Source organism: Prionailurus bengalensis, chromosome E2 (genome assembly GCF_016509475.1).
Source record: "Prionailurus bengalensis isolate Pbe53 chromosome E2, Fcat_Pben_1.1_paternal_pri, whole genome shotgun sequence".
NCBI classification, from domain to species: domain Eukaryota; kingdom Metazoa; phylum Chordata; class Mammalia; order Carnivora; family Felidae; genus Prionailurus; species Prionailurus bengalensis.
In genome coordinates, this window is record NC_057352.1 from 19,178,907 (window position 1) to 19,202,358 (window position 23,452).

The window sequence follows — 23,452 nt, forward strand, 5'->3', positions numbered from 1 at the left end:
TGGAGATTAAAATTTGTTTTAATTTATATAATTAAAAGGAAATTCTCTACTTAAATAACGGTTCATCTGGGTCTTCTTGTATAATACAAAGTTCTTCCATGGGAGTCTGACAATTTTCAGGCCAGCAACTCTTCTCACATGTATAAATTAGAATTGTTCCAAATTCCACAGAAAGACCTGAAAAATATAACATATTCCAGCGAAGAGACAGTGTCAGGAGATACACTCAATATTTGAAGGTTTGATTAGTAGATGGAGCCCAGACTCTGGAGCAAGACTACGTGGGTTCAAATCCCAGCTCTACCACTGAGCAAGTGATTTCACCTCTTCATAATAATGACTGTATTTATCATGAGAAGATTGTTTTGAGGAGGATTATATAAACTAATACACGTTAGATACTTAGAACAGAGCCTGACACGTCTTAAGTGATCACCATAAAACAAAGAGGTTAAGTAGCTAAAGATAACTGAAGGAGAAAGATGATGCAATATCAGCACACCTGGTGTTGCTATAGGAGTGATTTTACCCAATAAGCCAAAAAAATAATTAGGAAAAGCAAAAGCAGCGCTCACTAGCTTTCATTCACAACACACTCATCATTTTCCACAAAGCAAGTGACTGCTGATGACAAAAAGCAGATTTATCAGGAAAATATAAAGTCTTTAGTACAACTGTCTAGGATATTGGACACTGAAAACCATTTAAAAATATGTCATGTGGCGTCTGGCTGGCTCAGTCGTGTGAGTTTACTTTTCTTAAAAAATTTTTTTTTAATGTTTTTATTTTATTTTTGAGAAAGAGACAGAGTGTGAGTGGGGGAGGGGCAGATAGGGAGACAGAGGATCCAAAGCAGGCTCTGAGCCTTCACCAGAGAGCCTGATGTGGGGCTGGAACCCACGAACTGCAAGATCATTACTTGAGCCAAAGTTGGACGCTTATCTGACTGAGCCACCCAGGTGCCCCTCTTTTTTTTTCTTAAAAAAAAATTCTTTTTAGTTTATTTATTTTGAGAGAAAGAGAGCTCATGAGTAGGGGAGGGGCAGAGAGAGAGGGAGAGGGAATTCCAAACAGGCTCCACACCATCAGCACAGAGCCCAACCTGGGGCTCAAACTCATATCTTGAGATCGTGACCAGAGCCGAGATCAAGAGCTAGATGCTTAACCAACTGAGCCACTCAGGCTCCCCTCAGTTGTGTGACTCTTGATCTCAGGTTTATGAGTTTGTGCATGTTGGATGTAGAGATTACTAAAAACAAACAAACAAAACACACACACACACACACACACACACACACACAAACAAAAAAACATTTAAGATAAACAAACAAATAAAAATATATTATATTAATAGAACACACTACCTCCAAGAAAGGATTCAGGCCAAAAAAAAAAAAAAAAAAATTTCCAAAGAGTTTACAAAACTTTATCAATGGACAATGCCATGAAGAATAACATCAAGAAAATACAACTGAAAAGAACTCCCATTGATGGCAGAACAGGAAAACAGGAGTCAAGAGGAGTTGGGCAATTGGTTTGGAGGAGCAAAAGAAAAACACTTTGAAAGGAAAATGCAGGCAAGGATGATGGAAAGAAAAGCATCAAAGACTGAACTAAGAAGGCCAAAATAAAGCTGACTTAGAAGAAATGACCTGGTGAATGTGAGATAATTTCCAACCAGAATGTGCAACATGCAGTCTGCAGAAGGCATGAGAAGGTTAGAGTCTGAGAACCAGTAGCCACCAGGGTAGGAAAGAAGGAGGGGCAGGGAATCAGAGGCAACAGAATACCAAATAGCAGAGTATGTACAGGAGGCCTGAGCCCAGAGACCTGCCACAGTAGAAGGGCAACGGAGAGGTAGGAGAAAGAGGAAACAGACGTGGGGGTCAAAATAGCTCCATTACGTATCTAATGAAAAACATCAGAAGCCACAAGGAACAGAAAAGAGGTGAAACGTAATTACAGGTAGAAAGGAAAGGCTTGAGAGAATCTCAATGAATGCAAAGGGAAAGAAAAAGGATGTGAACACAGGAGAGGAGAAAGGTGACCAATGCAACTGGTCAACGCAAAGGCCCCACGCTAGGTGCAGAGATTAAAGAAATAAAAAAATCTAGGGGTGCCTGGGTGGCTCAGTCAATTGAGTGTCTGACTTTAGCTCAGGTCGTGATCTCATAGTCTGTGAGTTCGAGCTTCACATTGGGCTCGCTGATGTCAGTGAAGAACCCGCTTCAGATCCTCTGTCCCCTCCTGTTTCTGCCTCTCCTTTGCTCATGCTCGCTCTCTCTCAAAAAAAAAAATTAATTTAAAAAAAAAGGAAATTAAAAAATCTTAAAAAAATTACTAATATACTTGGGGGTGGAGCAGGGCACAAATATCCTTGTTATAGTAAAGAGCCAAACACATACTATCTAAAACTGACAGATGGAATGAATGTAATTCTCTTAACTTCAGAAGGATCTTTTAGAAACTAGGTGAAAGAACCCATTGCCTACAGTGAAAGAACCCAACTGCCTCACATACACTTACTTTTTCTTATGTTAAATTTGCATACATTTATTCCAGTATTTTTAATTAGTATGTACTGAACTTTCCTATCTTTAAATTTTTTCTAGCCATCCAACTATCTAAACTTTCTACCTACATTTATGTCAAGGATGAGGACTAGAATGATGTTGATTAGTGTTAGTAATGGTGATTTCCAAGGTTCACCACACATTTACAGAAAACCTTCAACATAACATTCAGGGGTCAGAAAAACTGCAGGAGGGGTGCCTGGCTGGCTCAGTCAGTAGAGTGTGCAACTCTTGATCTTGGGGTTGTAGGTTTGAGTCCCACGTTGGATGCAGAGATTATTTAAAAGTAAAATCTTAAAAAAAAAATGGCAGGAAATAGTCAACAAGTAAAAACTTTAAAAACAGACCACTTCTTAAAGATATAAAAGAAGAACTCATAAAGCAAAAAAAAAAAAAAAAAAAAGGTGGTATGGAAAAGTTTCAGAAAACAAAAAAGATCTTCTGAAAAATAAAAATAGGATGGCCAAACTAAATTCAAGAGAAGGGTTAGAAGATAAAGCTAACAAAGACGTAAAGATAAAACAGAAGCAGTCAGGCCCAACAGCCATACACCATATGTGCAAAGTTCCAGAATAGGCCAAATCCATATAGGAATGGAGGAGAGCGACACCTTAGACAGGGAGGGGTATACTGCCCAGGAAGGAGGACCAAGGGGCTTTCTGGGGCACTGCAAACACTCCCTATGTTAATCTGGGAGGTGATAACAAGAGTGTATTTATGCAAAAAGTCGTCAAACTGTAGGCTTAAGATTGGCACAATTCACTGTGTGCTTTCTTTATTTTTATTTTTTTATTTAAAAAAAAATTTTTTTTTTAACGTTTATTTATTTTTGAGACAGAGAGAGACAGAGCATGAACGGGGGAGGGTCAGAGAGAGGGAGACACAGAATCTGAAACAGGCTCCAGGCTCTGAGATGTCAGCACAGAGCCCGACGCGGGGCTCGAACTCACGAACTGTGAGATCATGACCTGAGCCGAAGTTGGGCGCTTAACCGACTGAGCCACCCAGGTGCCCCTGTGCTTTCTTTTTAAAAAGGAAGTACATGGCAAAGATTTCCCGAATATGAAACCAAAAGCACAGGCACATTGGACTATATCAAAAACTTATGTGCATCAAAGGACACAACAGTGAAAAGGCAACCTACAAAATGAAAGAAAATATTTGCAAATCATACCAGATAAAGGGTTAATACCCAGAATATAAAAAGGACTCCTACAACTCAACAATAAAAAGTCAAATAATCTGACTACAAAATGAAGACTAAGACTTGAGTAGACATTTCTCCCAAAATGATATGTCAATGGCTAACAAGCCATTTATATGAAAGGATGCTCAACACCATTAACCATTAGGGGATATGCAGGGCATCTGGGTGGCTCAGTCAGTTAAGCGTCTCTCTCTCTCTCTCTCTTTTTTTTTTTAATGTTTATTTATTTTTGAGAGAGAGAGGGAGACAGAGTGTGAGCGGGGGAGGAGTGGGGGAAGGAGAGGGAGACACAGAATCTGAAGCAGGCTCCAGGCTCTGAGCTGTCAGCACAGAGCTCAAGACCTGAGCTGAAGTGGGACTCTTTACTGAGTAAGAGTGAGCCACCCAGGCGCCCCCAAGCATCTGACTCTTGATCTCAGTTCAGGTCATGATCCCACGGTTCATGGGATTGAGCCCCACATCTCGCTCTGTGCTGACAACATGGAGCCTTCTTCCTTCTTGTTATTCTCTCTCTCCCTCTCTCTGCCACTCCCCTTCATGCATGCACTCTCTCTCAAAATAAATAAACATTTAAAAAAAATTCATTATGGGAAATGCAAATGTAATCCCAATAAATACGTCACATCCATTAGGACGGATACTATAAAAACAAACAACACCTCTCCCCCCAAAAAACCCCAGAAAACAAGTGTTGGTGAGGATGTGGAGAAAATGGAATTCTTGTGCACTGCTGATTGGCAATATAACATGGAAAATATTATAGTGGTTCCTCAAAGAATTAAAAATAGAATTACCATATGATCCAGCAATTCTGCATCTGGTATATATATCCAAAAGAACTGAAAGCAGGATCTTGAAAAGATATCCGTACACCCATGTTCATAGTAGCAATATTCACAATAGCCAAGTAGAAGCAACCCAAGTGTTCAACAAACGAACCGATGAACCACAGGTGGAATATCCACATGACAGAATATTGTTTGCCTTTAAAAAGAAAGGACTTCTGACATGGCGTACACCATGGATGAACCTCAAGGGCATTATGCTAAGTATAATAAGGCAATGTCAGAGGACAAATACTATGATTCCACTTATATGACGTATCTAAAGTAGTCAAATTCACAGAAACAGAATGGTGGTTGCCAGAGGTTGGGGAGAGGCAGAATTGGGGAGTTGTTAATGGTTACAGTTCCAGTTTTGCAGGAGGAAAAAGCTCTGGAGATTGGTTGCACAATATCGTGAATAAACTTAACATTACTAAATTGCACATTTAGAATGGTCAAGATACTAAATTTTATGTTATATATTTTTTACCGCAACTAAAAAGATGAATAAAGTACAAAGTTGAAGAAAACTCTTGGGAAGCAAAACAAAAATCAGACAACAAAAGAGAACAGAATCTAAATAGGAAAACAAGCATTTCACTAACAGAAGTTCCTGTAAAGGCACAACAAGAAAAATAGAGTATCTTCAAGGAAATTGAAGGACATGAGTTTCTGAACTGAAAACACCTACCAGCTACTCAGCACAATATACACAATTTCAGAATAACAAGGATAAAGTAAAGATTCTAAAAGTGACCTGGGGGCACCTGGGTGGCTCAGTCAGTTAAGCGTCCAACTTCAGCTCAGGTCACGATCTCATGGTTCATGAGTTTGAGCCCTGCATCAGGCTCTGCACTGTAAGTGCTTGGGATTCATTCATTCATTCTCTCTCTCTCTCTCTCCCCAATCCCCCCCACCCCACCCCACCCCCACACACACTTGGGCCTGCTCTCTCTCTCCTCTGTCTCAAAATAAATGAATAAACTTAAAAAAAAAAAAAGTGACCTGAAATAAGAGGACTAAAGGCCAGCATGGGACTGTTTTCCATAAGTAGGCTGCTAAAAGAATGAGGTAATATCATGGCACCTCATATTGGGTGTAGAGAGTACTTAAAAATAAAATAAAAGATGGGGCGCCTGGGTGGCGCAGTCGGTTAAGCGTCCGACTTCAGCCAGGTCACGATCTCGCGGTCCGGGAGTTCGAGCCCCGCGTCGGGCTCTGGGCTGATGGCTCGGAGCCTGGAGCCTGTTTCCGATTCTGTGTCTCCCTCTCTCTCTGCCCCTCGCCCGTTCATGGTCTGTCTCTCTCTGTCCCAAAAATAAATAAACGTTGAAAAAAAAAATTTAAAAAAAAAATTAAAAAAAAAAATAAAATAAAAGAAAGGTAATTAAATCTTTAAAATTCTGAAAAAAATTACTAATGGCTTAGAATTCCATACCTGACTTTATTATGTGCATAAAGATAGAATAAATGTATCTTAAGACCGATGGGGTACTTTAAATACCTATTTCCCACAATCCCTCTTCAGGAAACTACTGGAGAAAATGCTGTATCAAAACTGAAAGGATAAACCGAGAAAGAGGCAGATCAGAGTTCCAGGAAAACAGGGGACCCACTTGGAAGAGGGGCAAAGCGATACCAAAATAAAGGCAGAAGGTGACCCAGAATGACAGCAACACTAGAGGTGCAGAAGGCCTAGAGTTCAGACTGGCTCAGGAGAACAAGGCACATGGGACAGGTCTTCAGGGAAATAAACATGGAGCCGGGTTGTCTGGAGTTGGACTTGTGAGGAAAATAATACTGAGAACCTCCAGGAGGGTGTGAGAAGAACTGGACATAAGAATGAAACAGGTATTGGGGCGTCTGGCTGGTTTAGTCCATTAAGCCTCCAACTTCGGCTCACGTGATGATCTCGTGGTTCATGCATTCCGGCCCCACGTAGGGCTCTGTGCTGGCACCTTGGAGACTGGAGCCTGCTTCGAGTTCTTTGTCTCCCTGTCTCTCTGCCCTCCCCTGTTTACTCTGTCTCTCTCTCAAAAATAAACATTCAAAACAATGTTTTTTAAGACTGAAACAGGTATTATTAAGTCCAAGAACATGTGATCACAATACACTGCTTTGCTAACTACAAACAGCCTAACTACAAAATTACAAACATTGACCAGGAGTATGGGAGAAAGCAATAGGGTGAGGAAGAATGGGAGGGGGCTGTAAGAGATCCCAGATCCCCCATGCCAATTCAGAAATTCAATTGATAATGTCTAAAAGAGGTAAATGTAAAAAGTAGTACCTTTTATTTACAAGTACAAAAATAAATTCTAGAACAGCCCGGAGTGCTGCCAGTGTCTCCCTTGAGTGCAACTAGATGGCAGAGGGGGTGAGAGTGGGGCTGTAGTGGTTTGTTAGAAGCCTTTCAGGATTATGCAACTTTAGACATTGTGAACATTGTGAAATTTCATTCAATAAATAGGGAAGACATTGGTATTTCATAACAGTATTAATTGTCAGCAACATAAAAATCTATCTTCCGTATTTGTGTACTATATGTGTTCAAAGCACACTGCCTATTTAGCAGACGAAAGAATACAACAAAATATACATAATTTCTTTTCTTGTGTCAAATGAATTTTTTAAAAGTTCATATCTTTTTTTTTTTTTTTTTTTGAAGTAAACTCTACCCCCGATGTGGGCCTCAAATTCACAACCCTGAGATCAACAGCTGCATGCTCTACTGACAAGCCAGCCAGGCTCCCTTAAAAAGTTCATACCCTTTATTTAAAAAAAATTTTTTTTAAGTTTATTTCTTTTGAGAGAGAATGAGTGCATGCATGCATGTATGCAAGCAGGAGAGAGGCAAAGAGAGACGGAGAGAATTAGCAGGTTCCGCGCTGTCACCACAGAGCCCTACGTGGAGCCCGATCTCACAAAGTGTGAGATCATAACGTGACAAAATCAAGAGTCAGACGCTCGATGGACTGAGCCTCCCAGGCACTCCAAGTTCATATCCTTTGATAAAAAGATGTGACTTCTAAGATTCAATACTGAAGAAATACTTAAAATTATAGAAATGCCTTTACAGAAAGGGCATTAATTAAATTATTATTTATAGTAAAGAAAAAGAAAGAAACAGTTGAAATGTACAATAACTTTGGAAATCGCTAGATAAAATGGAACTTCCACTGGGTAAAATATTCAATGACACTGGGAAATTCTGCAAAGAAGGAACAGAAGTATGAGAACAATTTTGTTTTAAACTCTTAATGTGTACAGAAACAAGAAGAGAAAAAATATGTATCGCCAGCAATTATCTCCAGGTAACTGGATTTCTGAAGTGAGTATTATACTTACAGTTTAAAAAATAAATTAATACAAGCAAAAGAGAAACATCAACAAAATGAAGACAACCTACAGAATAGGAAAAAATATGTGCAAATCATATATTTGATAAAGGGTTAATATCCAAAATATATGGAGAACTAATACATTTTTTCCTAAACAACGAATACTCTTTTAAGTTGGCTTAATTACTTCCATTAAACCTAATTGTTATAATTATTGTTTTGCAAGAATTGTTTTTTCCATCGTCTTTACAAGAATCACCAAAGGTATTTTTAAATTTTTTTAATGTTATTTATCAAAAAAAATTTTTTTTAACATTTCCTCATTTTTCTGAGAGACAGCACAAGCGGGGGTGGGGCAGAGAGAGAGAGAGGGACACACAGAATCTTAGGCAGGCTCCAGGCCCTGAGCTGTCACCACAGAGTCCGACACTGGGCTCGAACTCCTGACCGGTGAGATCATGACCTGAGCTGAAGCTGGACGCTTGCTTAACTGATTGAGCCACTCAGGTGCCCAAATGTTTATTCATTTTTGAGAGAGACACAGAGTGTGAGTGGGGGAGGGGCAGAGAGAGGGAGACATGGAATCTGAAGCAGACTCCAGGCTCCAAGCTGTCAGCACAGAGCTCGACACGGACCTCTAACTCTCATACTTCGAGATCATGACCTGAGCCAAAGCCGGACGCTTAACAGACTGAGCCACCCAGGGTGCCCCATCACCAAAGGCATTATGAGCTTGTACAGGTGCTCAAATGGTGTTTTTCTTCATAGAAATATAATTCACATGCCGTAAAATCTACCATTTTAAAGTGTACAATTCGGTGTTTTTTAGTTTCTTCACAGAGTTATAGAAACATCTTCACAACCTAATTCCAGAACATTTTCATCTCTGCAAAAGGACACCCATGCCCGTACCCATTAGCAGTCACTCCTCATTCTTTCTTGGCGCCCCTCACCCAGCCCCTGGAAACCTACTTCCTGGAAATCTACTTTCTGTTTCAATGGGTTTACCTATTTTGGGCATTTCATATGAACAGAATCATACAATTTGTAGCCTTTTGTGACAGGCTTCTTTTCACTTAGCACGATGTTTTCAAGGTATAATCATGTGTAGCCATGTATAATGTAGTACTTCATTTCTTCTTCTGATAGAATAATATTCTATGAAGGTATATTTTGTCTATGTATTAATTAGTTAATGGGACATCTGAGTTATTTCTGCTTTTCGGCTATTATATGAATAATGCTTATATGAGCATTCACATACAGGTTTTGTGTAGACATAGGTTTTCAATTCTCTTAGGTATATACCTAGGAGTGGAATTGCTAGGTCACACAATGGCATTTTTAACAACATTACCAAAACTTTTTCATCATTTTATACCAGATGCTGCCAAAGATGCCAAGACAGAAACACTCTCTTACATGGCTGACAGCAACATAAACTGGTACAGACCTATTAAGCAGCAATTTGTTAACATGACATAGATAACGCTTATACACGGCTATTAAAAAGAATGCATAAAATTGGAATAGACAAGAACTTTACCAATCTGATAAAAAGCATTTACAAAAACCCTCCAGTTAACAGGTAACTACTTACTGATTAAAAAATGACTGATTTACTCCTATGATCACAAATATTACAAAAAGAGGTGCCTGGGTGGCTCAGTCAGTTAAGCATTGGACTCTTGATTTCAGCTCAGGTCATGATCTCATCATCATGGGGCTGAGCCCTGCATTGGGGTCCTCGCTGGGCATGGAGCCTGCTTAAGATTCTCCTTCTCCCTCTGTGCTTCCTTTGCACGCACATAGCTCTCCCTATCTCAAAATAAATAAACAAACATTTAAAAAAAAAAAAAAGGAGGGGTGACTGGGTGGCTCAGTCAGTTAAGTGTCTGACTCTTGGTTTTGGTTCAGGTCATGATCTCAGGTTTCATGAATTCAAGCCCCACACAGGGCTCTCCACTGACAGCATAGAGCCTGCTTAGAATTCTCTCTCTCTCTCTTTCTGTACCTCCTGTGTGCGCGCTCAATCTCTCTCTCAAGATAAATAAATAAACTTAAAAAAATAATAATACAATGCTATGAAAATAATTTTTTTATTGTAAACTCTATACCCAACGTGGGGCTTAAACTCACAACCCCAAGATCAAGAGTCCAATGCTCTACCAACCTAGCCAGCCAGATGGCCCCACTATGAAAATCATTTTAAGGATAGAATATGGTTTGGCCTCTGACTCTTGCTTTTGGTTGGCTCAGATCATGATCTCAGTTTGTGAGATCAAGCCCCGCATTGGGCTGTGTGCTGAAGGCATGGAGTCTGCTTGGGATTCTCTCTCCCCCTCTTTATCTGTCCCTCCCCGACTTGCGCACTCTCTCTCAAAATAAATAAACATTAAAATAATTCCAAGTTAGTGCAATAAATCCACAAGCTCAAATTAATAAAGGGCTATTACCTAAATTAGTGCTTCTGAGCATGCTGACCAGTGCTGGCATAAGCTGAAACTCAAATATCCTTCGGACTCCACAGTAGCTGCAGGCTGGGGGCTCAGTGATTTCTGATGTAGGGCAGGTCAAAAAAAGTGGTTCGCCACTCCAAGAGTACCTAGGGCAAGGGAACAAAGAACCCTGAATGAGGACCACATACAAGTCACATTCCAGTATTGAAGGCCATGCTCTGCAAACTTTGTTCCCTTCTTGAAGAGTACCAGGAGCAAAACCAGACAGCAAAGAAAATCCAAAGGCCCCAAAACAGTAGCAAGTCTGTAAAGCACAGCAAGATACCTCAAGTCTTATCAATGCTTGATTCAAAGTCTAGGCAAAGGCACTAAAACCAATGTGGAACTGAATCTAACTAAAATTGCAACACAGTCCAGACTGACTCCACTCCAAGGTAGATAAAGGGATTTAGACCTCCACTACCAGCCTTACAGAAGAAGGGGCACGCCCTGCTAAGGAGCAGATATTTACTTCAGTATCTGATCTTCTTCAACATACAATCTCTGCTAAACCATAAGAAGAAAAGATACTAAATTTGTAAAGCAGCAGAAAAATTTAACCTATAAAGAAAGTCAATACAAGAATACCCACAGGGGTGCCTGGGTGGGTTAGTCGGTTAAGCGTCCGACTTTGATTCAGGTCATGACCTCACGGTTTGTGAGTTCGACCCCCGCATCAGGCTCTATGCTGACAGTTCAGAGACTGGAGCCTGCTTTGGATTGTGTGTCTCCTGCTCCCTCTGCCCTACCCCCCCCCCCCATGCTGTCTCTCTCTAAAATAAATAAACATTAAAAAAAAAAGAGAATACCCACAGATGAGATGATGGAACTGTCCGAAAAAGACTTTAAAATATCAATATGAGGAGTGGGATAAAACAAACAAATAATAAAATATCAATAATATGTAAAAGAATCTAGTAGAAAAGGTAGACATGCATAAACAGATAAGGAAATTAGCACAGAAATAAAAACTAAAGAGACTGAAAGAGCAATACTAGAAATGAAAAATGCTGTATCAGAATAAAGAACTTCATTCAATAAAAGTTTACAGCAGGCAGGAAACAACAAAAAAAATCTGTGAATGTGAGGAAAACAGAAACATCCAAAATGAAACAAAAAGTAAAAAAAATAAAAAATAAAAATGAAACAGGGCCTTTAAAAACAATGGAACAATTTTAAATTGTCTAAACATACAAGTAACTGAGTCCTTAGAAAAAGCAAATAGGAAAGAAGAAATATTTGCAGAGATAACGGCCAAGATTTTTTCCAAAATTCATGAAAAGACATCAACACAAAAATCCAAAAAGCTCAGTAAATCCCAAGCAAGATAAATTAAAACACATAGTCACTGAAGTACATAATAGTTTTAATTATATAAATACAACAAAAAGAAGAACAACAATTAAGAATTACAGCTAATTTCTGGGGCTCCTGGGTGGCTCGGTCGGTTGAGCGTCTGACTTCGGCTTAGGTCATGATCTCACAGTTTGTGCGTTCAAGCCCTGTGTTGGGCTCTGCGCTGACAGCTCAGAGCCTGGAGCCTGCTTGGGATTCTGTGTCTCCCTCTCTCTCTCTGCCCCTTCCCCGCTCATGCTCTGTCTCTCTCTGTCTCTTAAAAATGAATACATGTTAAAAAAATAAAAAATAAATAAAAAAAGAATTACAGCTAATTTCTAATAGAAACGCTAAAGGCAACAAGACAGTGGAACAAAATCTTTCCAGTGTTGAATGGAAAACAACTAAAAAATAAGTTTACATCCAATAAAAATGTCTATTAAAAGAAATATTAATAAATACATTCTTAGACAAAACCTGAGTGGCTGTTTCCAACAAACATGAACTTAAAAAAAAAAAAATTAAAAGCCCTTCAGGCATAGGGGTAATACCAGATGGAAGCCCAGCAGGAAGGAATGTAGAGCACCAAAAGGGTAAATGGGAAGATAAACATAAAAGACTTTCTGGGGGCGCCTGGGTGGCGCAGTCGGTTAAGCGTCCGACTTCAGCCAGGTCACGATCTTGCGGTCCGTGAGTTCGAGCCTCGCGTCGGGCTCTGGGCTGATGGCTCAGAGCCTGGAGCCTGTTTCCGATTCTGTGTCTCCCTCTCTCTCTGCCCCTCCCCCGTTCATGCTCTGTCTCTCTCTGTCCCAAAAATAAATAAACGTTGGAAAAAAAAAAAAAAAGACTTTCTGATCATTAATTTTAATATTAAAGATTTTTTTCCCAAGTAATCTTTACACCCAATGTGGGGCTCGAACTCACAACCTTGAGATCAAGAGTCACATGCTCCAATGACTAAGCCAGCCCAATTGTTATTTTTAATTTTATTATATAATATATAATCTACGTACATTATATAACATATATATGTTATGAACTATCCACATAAACTATCGATTATTTCAAGCAAAAATAAAAATGTATTATGGGATATAAAGCATATATAGAAGTGAATACACGAAAACAAGATCACAAAGGGCAGGGAAAGCTAAATGGGAATCTGTGATATGGTTCATAAAATAGCAAACTACTGGGTGAAGGTAGACTGCAGTAAGTCAGAAATGCACATTATAATCACTATAGCAAACACTTTTCATGGCAACAGAAAGGGCATAAAATCATAAACTAAAAATACTCAATTCACTGAAGAGAAGGTTAAACAAAAGGGGAAAGAGGGACATCTGGGTGGCTCAGTCGGTTAAGCGTCCGACTTCGGCTCAGGTCATGATCTCACAGTTCGTGAGTTCGAGCCCCGCGTCAGGCTCTGTGCTGACAGCTTGGAGCCTGGAGCCTGCTTCCAATTCTGTGTCTGCATCCCTCTCTCTGCCCCTCCCCAGCTCATGCTCGCACTCTGTCAAAAATAAATAAACTTAAAAAAAATAATAATAAAATAAAGAGGAAAAAGCCAATACCAGAATGATAAAATTAACCCACTACTACCAATGATTACATTAAATGGACTTAAGACTCTGTAAAAGGCAAAGAGTCTGGATAAAATAAAGGCAAGACCCATACATAAGCTGTTTAAGAAGCATACTTTAGGTACCACCTCACACTGTCAGAATGGCAATTATCCAAAAGACCAGAAATAACAAGAGTTGGCCAGGGATGTAGAGAAAAGGGAACCCTCCTGCACCGTTGGTGGGAATGTAAACTGGTGCATACACTGTGGAAAACAGTATGGAGTTTGCCAAAGAATTAAAAGCAGAACTACCATATGATCCAGCCATCCCGTTTCTGGGTATTTATTTGAAGGAGACAAAAAACACTAACTCAAAAAGATATTTACCCTCATGTTCACTCCAGCATTACTTATAATATCCAAGACATGTAAGTAACTGAAGTGTCCATTGACAGATAAATGGACAAAGAAATTGTGGTGTGTATGTATATATGTATGTGTGTGTGTGTATACACACACACACACACACACACACACACACACACACACACACGTATGTATGTATGTATATACACATACAACCCACAAAAGAATACTCAGCCATAAAGGAGAATGAAATCTTGCCTTTTGCAGCAACATGGATCAGTCTCGAGGACATAATGCTAAATGAAATAAGTCAAACAGAGAATGAAATACTGAATGATATGGCTTATATGCAGGCCCTAAAAAAACAACAAAAAAACAAACCAAACTCATACAGAGAAGAAACTGGTGGTTTCCAGAGACAAGGGGTCAGGAGTGAGAGAAACAGGTGAACTGGTTTTTTTTCTAAGTTTATTTATATATTTTTAAATGTTTTTAAATATTTATTTTTGAGAAACAGTGCATGAGAGGGAGAACAGAGACAGACAGACACACACACACACACACACACACACACACACACACACACACACACACAGAATCCGAAGTAGGTTCCAGGCTCTGAGTTGTCAGCACAGAGCCTGACATGGCACTCGAACCCAGGAACTTTGAGCCAAAGTAAGATATTTAATTGACTGAGCCTCCTAGGCCCCCCATATAGTTACATTTTAACATTCCTCTCTCCCTAACTGATTAAGAAGACAAAAGTGATCCACAATAGAAACTGGTGTTGCAACAACTGTATATAAAAAAGAACCTTGACCCTCATACATTATATATAAAAATTAACTTAAAATGGATCATAAACCTAAAAGTAAGAACTAAAACTGAAAACTTCTATAAAAAAACACAGGAGGGGCGCCTGGGTGGCTCAGTCGGTTAAGCAGCCGACTTCAGCTCAGGTCATGATCTCGCAGTCCATGAGTTCAAGCCCCGCGTTGGGCCCTGTGCTGACAGCTCAGCGGAGCCTGGAGCTTGCTTCGGATTCTGTGTCTCCCTCTCTCTCTGTCCCTCCCCCGCTCATGCTCTGTCTCTCTCTCTCAAAAATGAATAAATGTTAAAAAAAAAAAATTAAAAGAAAACACACATAGGAAATGGGCACCTGGGTGGCTCAGCTGGCTGAGCATCCAACTCTTGGTTTTGGTTCAGGTCATAATCTCACAGCTTCATGGGTTCGAGCCCCACGTTGGGCTCTGAGTTGGCAGTGTGGAGCCTGCTTGAGATTCTCTCTCTCCCCCTCTCTTTCTGCCCCTCCCTCACTTGTGTTGTCTCTGTCTCTCTCAAAATGAATAAATAAACTTAAGGAAAAAAGGGGTGTGTGTGTGCCTGGGTGGCTCAGTCGGTTAAGCATCCGATTTTGGCTCAGGTCATAATCTCACAGTTTGTGAGTTCAAACCCCACATCGGGCTCTGTGCTTACAGCTCAGAGTCTGGAGCTTACTTTGGATTCTGTGTCTCCTGCTCTGCTTCTCCCCTGCTCACGTGCTGTCTCTCTCTCTCTCTCTCTCTCTCTCTCAAGAATAAACATTTAAAAAAAAAAAAAACTTAAAAAAAAGAAAACACAGGAAATCAAACATAACAAATCCTGTTACCTTTGGTTAGGCAGAATCTTCTTAGGAAATAAAAATATGAACCACCAAAACAATAAAACTGTTAAGTTGGACTTGATCAAAATTTAAAACTTCTCTTCAAAAGACCCTATTAGTAAGTGAAAGGGGGAAGCACCTGGGTGGTTCAGTTGGTTAAGCATCCAACTTCGGCTCAGGTCATGATCTCACGGTTTTTGGTTCGAGCCCCGCACTGGGCTCTGTGCTGACAGTTCAGAGCCTGGAGCCTGCTTAGGATTCTGTGTCTCCCTCTCTCTCTGTTCCTCCCTCACTCATGCTCTGTCTCTATCTCTCAAAAACAAATAAATGTTAAAAAAATTTTTTAAATAAAAAATGAAAGGCAAGCCAAAGATTATCAAGATATAAATCATACTGACAAGGACACATTCTGTACTCCAAGAAAAATCAAGACCCTTGGACTCCAGATACGAGCCTCCCAAACCCCCTTCTCCAGAACGGCATCAACATTCATCCAACTTCACAATCGGGAACCTCAAAACCACTTTTGTTGCCTTCCAATTTCTTCCTCTCACATCCAGAGGTCACTAAGACCTGCCACTATAGAAATATCTCTCAAATTTATCCCCTCCTTCCCATATCCTCTGTTTTGATCCAAACTCTTTTACCACCTCTCACCTGGATTCTTCTCTTATCTCAGAGTGATCATCACTCTGCTGGCAACTACTGGCCACAGGATAAAGTACAAATTCTTTAGTAAGACACGGAGTGAAAATATACAATCTGAGCATCTAATCTGTGGCACTGCTAGGTACCAAGCATGAGGAGCACCCAGGCTGGCAAGAAACACAACAGGGGTGTGTGCCCTGAGGATGTCAAGGTGTGGCACTATAAGAGCAAAAGGGAATGGACGGTCTTTAAGTCAAGCTTCTCTCAATTCAGACACTGTCGTGTCTAGCTCACTGAATTGCCACTGCCCCACTGCTATGCATCTGGGCTGTGACTCATAGCATACTGGACCTATAATCCCTCCAGCAGGGTTTAGGGCTCAAGTCTGTCCCTCTTGCACAATGCCTTTCCAAGGCAGAAGCCTCTGATCTCTCCTCTGTGTTTCCTGCATACTTGTTCACAGCTCTGTTGGGCACACATCATAGCGTATAGTGTTGTCGCCTCCGTGACCAGCACCGAGGACAGTGATTACGGTCCTCCTCCACCTCAGCACACGGTAACTCAGCCCTTCAAGTAGCAGGGATCACTGTGGGCCGTGAGTCTCACTGGTAAGAGATCCCTCCCAGGGGCTGGTCTCCAGGCTGGGAGTCACTGCCGCTGTTGAGGTGCCATATGATCAAAAATATTTGTTTGATCTGAAAATTCTGTTGAAGGTATCATAATTTGGGCACGTTTTCAGGAGGGCACATATGCTATGAGATTTCTAGCTGTCATACCTAATTAAGAAAAAGAAGATAGGGGCGCCTGGGTGGCGCAGTCGGTTGAGCCTCCGACTTCAGCCAGGTCACGATCTCGCCGTCCGTGAGTTTGAGCCCCGCGTCAGGCTCTGGGCTGATGGCTCAGAGCCTGGAGCCTGTTTCCGATTCTGTGTCTCCCTCTCTCTCTGCCCCTCCCCCCGTTCATGCTCTGTCTCTCTCTGTCCCAAAAATAAATAAAAATGTTGAAAAAAAAATTAAAAAAAAAAAAAAAAAGAAGAAAAGAAGATAAATTGGATTTTCATCAATAAAATGAGGATGCAAGAATTAAGAGCAAAGTCTGACTTTGTGCTAAGTAGTAAAAACTATAATCACACAATACATATCAAGAACATTTACATTTCAAACCTTTGATCCTGAATTTCACTTCTAGAACCAGACTTTCGGGAAATGACATTCTAAGATTTTTGAAGGGGGTGTGTAACAGCACTAAAACTGTGCAAAAGTGAGGGGCGCCTGGGTGGCTCAGTCAGTTAAGTGTCTGACTCTTGGTTTTGGCTCAGGTCATGATTTCACGGTTCATGGGTTTGAGCAGGTTTGAGCCCCTCTCGGGCTCTGAGCTACAGCGTCAAGCCTACTTGGGATTCTCTGTCTCCTCTCTGCCCCTCTTGTGCACATGCGCACACGCAGTCTCTCTCTTTCTCTCTCTCTCTCTAACATAAACAAACATTAAAAAAAAAAAAAAACCTGTGCAAAATTGAAACAAATTAGATGGGAACAATTAGACATCCAAAGATATATCCGGAGGCAATGTCAAAATCAAACAAACCAAGAAAATTAATCATAATAAAGGCCTAATCTCCCTAATACATAAAGAGTTCCTAAAAATCAAATGGATCAAGAACTTATGGAAAAATGGACAAAAGATATGGATAGGAATGATTCAAAAACAGAGAAAGATGCTCATAATAAGAAACAAGCAAAATGAATTATACCCCGATGTGCGTTTTCACTTGAATTGGCAGAAATACAAAAGCATGAAGCTCACACTATAGGTGAGGCTATGGGAAAACAGGCACTTACAGGTTGCCAGTAGGAATTGAAGTCCTAAGGAGGGTCACTCTGGTACTAGTAATCAAAATTACAACTCTGTACAGCCTTTTGCTTACCTATGCCACTTCAGGGAACGTAACCCCAGATATACCTGCATACGTGCAAAATGACATTAGGTGCAAACCTATTCACTAGTATAATGTATAAGAGCAAAAGTCTGGAAACAACATTAAATATCCATAAATCAGGAAAACAGACAAGTGAAAAAAAAACAATCAAAGCTCTGTGGGGCACCTGGCTGGCTCAGTTTGCAGAACATGCAACTTATTCTTGGGGTTGTGAGTTCAAGCCCTATATTGGATACAGAGATTACTTAAAAATAAAATCTTCAAAAGAACAAAAAAAATCAAAGTTCTCAATGTACTAAAAGGATATTCCTAGATTCTGTGTACTTAAAAAAAAAATTATACTGTATGACCCAAACTATGTGTGCTTTTTTAAAGTTTATTTATTTTGAGAGAGAGAGAGAGAGAGACAGAGAGAGAGAGAGAGAGAGAGGGAGAGAGAGAACGAGTGGGTGAGTGGCATAGGGGCAGGAGAGGGAGAGAGAATTCCAAGCAGGCTTGAATTCACAAACCAGGAGTGAGAGCATGACTTAAGCCAAGATCAAGAGTTGGATGCTGCGGGTGCCTGGGTAGCTCAGTTGGTTGAGCATCCGAAATCAGCTCAGGTCATGATCTCACAGCTTGTGAGTTCAAGCCCCACATCAGGCTTGTTGTTGTCAGCACAGAGCCCGCTTCAGATCTTCTATTGCCCCCCCCCCCCACTCCTCTGTCTCTCCTCTGCTCGTGCTCTCACTCTCACTCTCAAAAGTAAAACATTAAAAAAAAAAAAAAAGAGCTGGACACTTATCTGACTAAAGCATCCAAGCACCCCTGCGCTTATTTGTTTAATTTTTAAGTAATCTCTATACCCAACATGGGGCTTGAACCTATAACCCCGAGATCAAGAGTCACATGCTCTTCTGACTGAGGCAGCCAGGTGCCCCCTGAATATGTTTTTAAAAACACACAATTCCAGGCTACCTGGGTGGCTCAGTCAGCTAAGTGTCTGACTCTTGACTTCCACTCAGGTCATGATCTCATGGTTCATGAGATCAAGTTCCCACGTCGAGCTCTGCACGGACACTACACAGCCTGCTTGGGATTCTCTCTCTCTCCCTCTTTTTCTCACTGTCTCTCTGCCCCTCCCTGTGCACGCACACACTTACTCTCTCTCTCAAAATAAATAAATAAACTTTTAAAAAATAAAATTAAAACACATAATTCCTACCTACGTGCATGCATCCAAATGCATAAAAAAATAAGTGAACATAATATATTAAAATCTTAGTCTCTTGGGGCATCTGGGTGGTGCAGTTGGTTAAGCATCTAACTCTTGATCTCGGCTCAGGTCGCGATCCTCACAGTTTGTGAGGTCAAGCCCAGCACTGGGCTCTGCAATGATGTTGCAGAGACTGCTTGGGATTATGTCTCTACTTCTCTCTAACCCTCCCCGGCTTGCGCTATTTCTCAAAATAAACTTAAAAAAATAAAATAAAATAGAATAAATGAATAAATCTTAGCCTCTTGGTTTGGGGAATATTACAGATTCTGGTTTTCTCATATTTCCCAGTAGTTTCCAAACTAACATGTATTACTCTTATAATCAAGAAAAACAATAAAAGAAAATGTGCCTTTACCTCAAAATCTGCTCCTGACAAGCAGCAATTCTCTTCATGAATTTGTAAAATATCTTATCTCCACTTTTAATTGTGGTCTTCTCATATTTTTCATCACCATCACCAGGAAGACTAAGAAAAGCAGAAAATGCTTTTGAGCATCTATATCCAGATAATTACAATATTTAGAAGAGTAAACAAGTTAATGAACACAACTTAAAAAATAATAAATTTAATACCTTATAATATCTAACATAATCCCCTGCTCTGCTCGCTAGTTATTTTTTCCCAAGCTCTGCTCCCTAGTCATTTTCAACTCTGGGATGATTATCTGCAATTTTAAAAGCCCTATGTCCATTGACTCTCTCCATTTCTTTGTCCATTATAGATTATTTTCAGACACCAACGGGTCTGCAAGCACTCCAACATTATTCTAAAAAGCTTACAAAGGAAACAGCTCTGGTAAAAAACAAACAAACAAACGAACAAACAAACAAACACAGGTTATCTTTCCAAATATCCTATTATAATAGCAAAAATGACCATGCTTCTTTCTTTAGAGGGCTTTGGTTTATAAAGCCTTTCAAGATTTCCTCTCTCATGTGACTCCTAAAACCCTCTGGTGAGACAGACAACAGAGATACCAACACGACTCTCATTTTACTGATGAGCCGAGGCTCTGGCAGGGTCTCTGAAGTCCTAGGCCAGTTCCTGAGCCACAGCCAAGAGTTAAAAAACAAATGGCATTTTTCTAAGTTACCGGTCTGAGCTATACATTTAAAAACAGAAAAAAAAAGAGACAGTAAACACATGCTCTTCTGGAGAAGCTGGCAACCCTAACTTCTTTGTTCCTTTTCTTGAGGGTACTTACGAACAGAGCAAAGTGTTTTCAAGCTAACTCAGGGTTGGCTGGTAAGATCCCCCGTCGGTCTTCCTTTCTCATCAAGAGGAGTGAAGCAGAAAGGTGCTACACACACAAGTTCTGCCTGAAAAAGTTTCCCCAACTACCAGAATAAAACCAAAGGGCACCTACTATGGCAGCTTCCCGGTCAAGTCACCTGTCACCCTCAGCAGCACACATTCTCACCTTTGGGAAAGCAACTGTTCCATATCCATTCCTTCTTTCTGTTGATAATCCCTCAGAAGGCTATGAGCGTGGTCTAGACTGACAAAGTCCCTGTAGTCATCCTCATCTACAACACACATGTAGTAGGGCAGGAACTGGGGCGCCAGGGAAGGCAGGGCCATCTCTTCCCCGGGAGAAACAGGAGGAGCAGCGCCCAGGACAGTATCCTGCAGGTGGAGATCTCGGAGCTGAGCAGTACAGTCTGTGTCTTTGGCGCTGTGGGGATCATTTCCAAAATCCAAGGTACGCTGTGGTGGTGGCACCTCCTCACTGTCACTTCCCCAGTCATCTGCACCTTCACACCAATCCTCAGCGGCAAGGCCGTTTTCCTGTTTCCGGAAAAATATCCAGTGAATCAAGTCCAGTGAATCAAGATCACTTGGGTGATCTCACCTATTCCCTTGGCTTGAGCCACAAATCCCTTCACCTTCCTGAGGGAGCCTTCGCACCACTATCTTCCTCTCTTGCACACTCTGATTCAACTTTCTGGACCCCATTCACCCAAAGCATGTTGGAGGTGACAAAAAATTGTCTTCCCTTTTCAGGGGCAGTGTGGCAGATGCAGTACGGTGGTTTTTTCAACCACCTATTCCAAACTCTTTCAGTCGTGCTTCATGTACTGCAGAAGTTGGCAGGAAAGAACTACATTTCCCAGACTCCTTAGCGGTTAGAGTTCCAGATATAATCAGGGCTCCCTTAAGCAGGTCCACTAGGGAGACACAAACTTGAAACAGAATGAAGTGGAGAGAGAGGCCATGAAGCAAAAGTCTGTAGATGGATATAAAGCAAGGATCTGGAGGCAAAAGATCTGACAAGGGCAGCTTCCAGTTCACCAGACCACATCTCAGCTTTCTGACTGTGGATGCAGAAGGTGGTCTAGCAGCTCCTGAACAAGCCCACTCTCAGATGTGGTTCTGAAGGTCATTCCTGGAGTCGCCCCCTCCAGCCTAACCAATATGAGTAAAAACCCAATTGTTTCAACTTTAACAGTTCAGTGCTTTTTTATTACCTGTAACTGAACCCTGACAAATATAGGCAGACACCAGATCTTCATCTTTTCATTCCTGATATTGCTGGTACCATGCCTGGCACATGTTAAGAACTCAGTGTATATATAAGGTGACATCCAGGCAAAGGAAGCTGAATTTTTGTTCTGCAGCTACCAACTTGCCCTACTTTTTGATTTCAATAAATTCAGATTTCTTATTAAATGTTTTTTATACACATGTACACACATGACACTAAGCATATGTACTATAAAACACACACATATGTGTTACATATAACCGCGTACACATCCATACTTTTTTCCAAACAGAAACATCAGGGAGTTATGTGCCTCAAGGCCTTCAGTGTATATTAAAAGAAACAACAAAAATCTTAAGATAGCATTTCATGGTTCAGAAAGGTGCAAAAACCACTCCAACATACTTCGAAGACCACTGCTTAAAGTTTGTCTTAAACGACATTCTGGAAAATACCCTCAAATTACAGCAAATCATAATGCGCTGGTCACAACCGGTTTACCTGTGCGTCCTGCGCCTCTTTCTCTCGAGTCTGCAGGCACTGGGAGCGGAACACCTTCCAGCTTCAGGGTAAAAATAAATGGCAGTGAGGGTGCAACGCAGAGCACCAGCCGGCGGTTGTCGCTATCCCGTGTGGCTGGTGCGGACCCCAGCTCCCACCCACCCTGCTGAACCTCCCCGCCTACCTGCGCGCTCCGCCCATGCTGCACCTGGGGCGGGGACAAGCGAATACGTACAGTAGCCGATGAAACGGGGAGCCTTCCAAGGGGCAGTACACCTGTACGACCAGGGCAAGAGGCTGCCTGCAACGTTCACACACTGGCCTCGGCGCTGCTACGGAGGGCAAGGCGTCCTGAGGACAGGTAAGGCGCTCAGACCCGGGCTCTGCCCAGGGACCTCACCCCGTAGCCCTCACCAGCACCCGCCGACCCCAGCTCCGGGGCCCCACCTCACCGGAAGGCCGCCCAGCTTGCTAGCGGTCCAGGCGCCCGACCCCGTGGGGCGGCCACGCACTGCAGTGTCTCGAAGCCCCAGCAGCACTGGCTTCCGAACGGCCGCCATGACGACGAGGCGCCCACGTGGAAAGGCGAACTACGGCAGCCGAGCCGGTGCTCCTCTCCGCGCATGCGTTTCGCTACAACCGCGAGACAGCCCCGCCCCCTTGAGATCCTTCAGTGGATGACAGGCGACTGCTGCTGTTGTGGGCTAAGAATCCAGGAGCCTCAGATAGTCTGTGCCTCCGAATGCACTGAGGTAGGAAGTACTCACGATCTGCTTTAAAATAGTCTTGCCAAAAAATTTTGCCTGAAGTGGAATTATCGTATTATCGTTAAGATACACACAAAAAGTCTTTAATTTTTACAGGTACATCAAAATGCTTATAGAGGAAATTATGGAGCAGTCCATGAGTTGATAAATGTTTACATTTGGTGTCAGGCACATAGAGATCTATTATACTATTTTTATATGTTTGGAATTTTCTGTAATCGTTTTTTCAAATGCCCGTGGTACAACAACCTAGGTAACTTCAAAAACATCATGCTAAGTGAAAGAAGCCAGACACAAAAGGCCACATTCTGGAAAAGGTGAACTTCGAGGAAAGAAATCAGATCAATTGTTACCAGGGTTTGGGTTCACGGGGTAGGGATCGACCAGAAAGGGGTACCAGGAACCTTCTGAGGTGATGAAAATGCTGTATATTGGGGCACTGGGTGTGTCAGTCGGTTAAGTGTCTGACTTTGGCTCAGGTCATGATCTCACGGGTTCGTGAGTTC

General features: G+C 41.5%; 1 protein-coding gene across 2 annotated transcripts; it reads right to left on the reverse strand.

Moving 5' to 3' along the window:
• On the reverse strand, positions 1-23,452 carry PDCD2L (programmed cell death 2 like). 2 transcript variants are annotated; one of them, XM_043599064.1, is made up of 7 exons: positions 22,632-23,452; positions 22,415-22,530; positions 22,180-22,240; positions 20,614-20,981; positions 19,548-19,658; positions 10,402-10,550; positions 1-177 (listed from the first exon to the last, which is right to left on the reverse strand). In XM_043599064.1, exons 1-7 carry the CDS (start codon positions 22,737-22,739, stop codon positions 47-49), a joined length of 1,044 nt encoding a protein of 347 aa, XP_043454999.1. In that variant the 5' UTR covers positions 22,740-23,452; the 3' UTR covers positions 1-46. The 2 variants fall into 2 exon arrangements, with proteins under 2 accessions (XP_043454999.1, XP_043454998.1); XM_043599063.1 differs by having other exon boundaries at positions 22,364-22,530.

Coding starts and splice junctions, on each gene's coding strand:
- PDCD2L (XM_043599063.1), bottom strand. CDS start 22,739: ATGGCGGCCGTTCGGAAGCCAGTGCTGCTGGGGCTTCGAGACACTGCA. Junction 22,241..22,363: donor AGCATGGGCGGAGCGCGCAG/GTAGGCGGGGAG, acceptor TTTACCCTGAAG/CTGGAAGGTGTTCCGCTCCC. Junction 20,982..22,179: donor AAGAGGCGCAGGACGCACAG/GTAAACCGGTTG, acceptor TTCCGGAAACAG/GAAAACGGCCTTGCCGCTGA.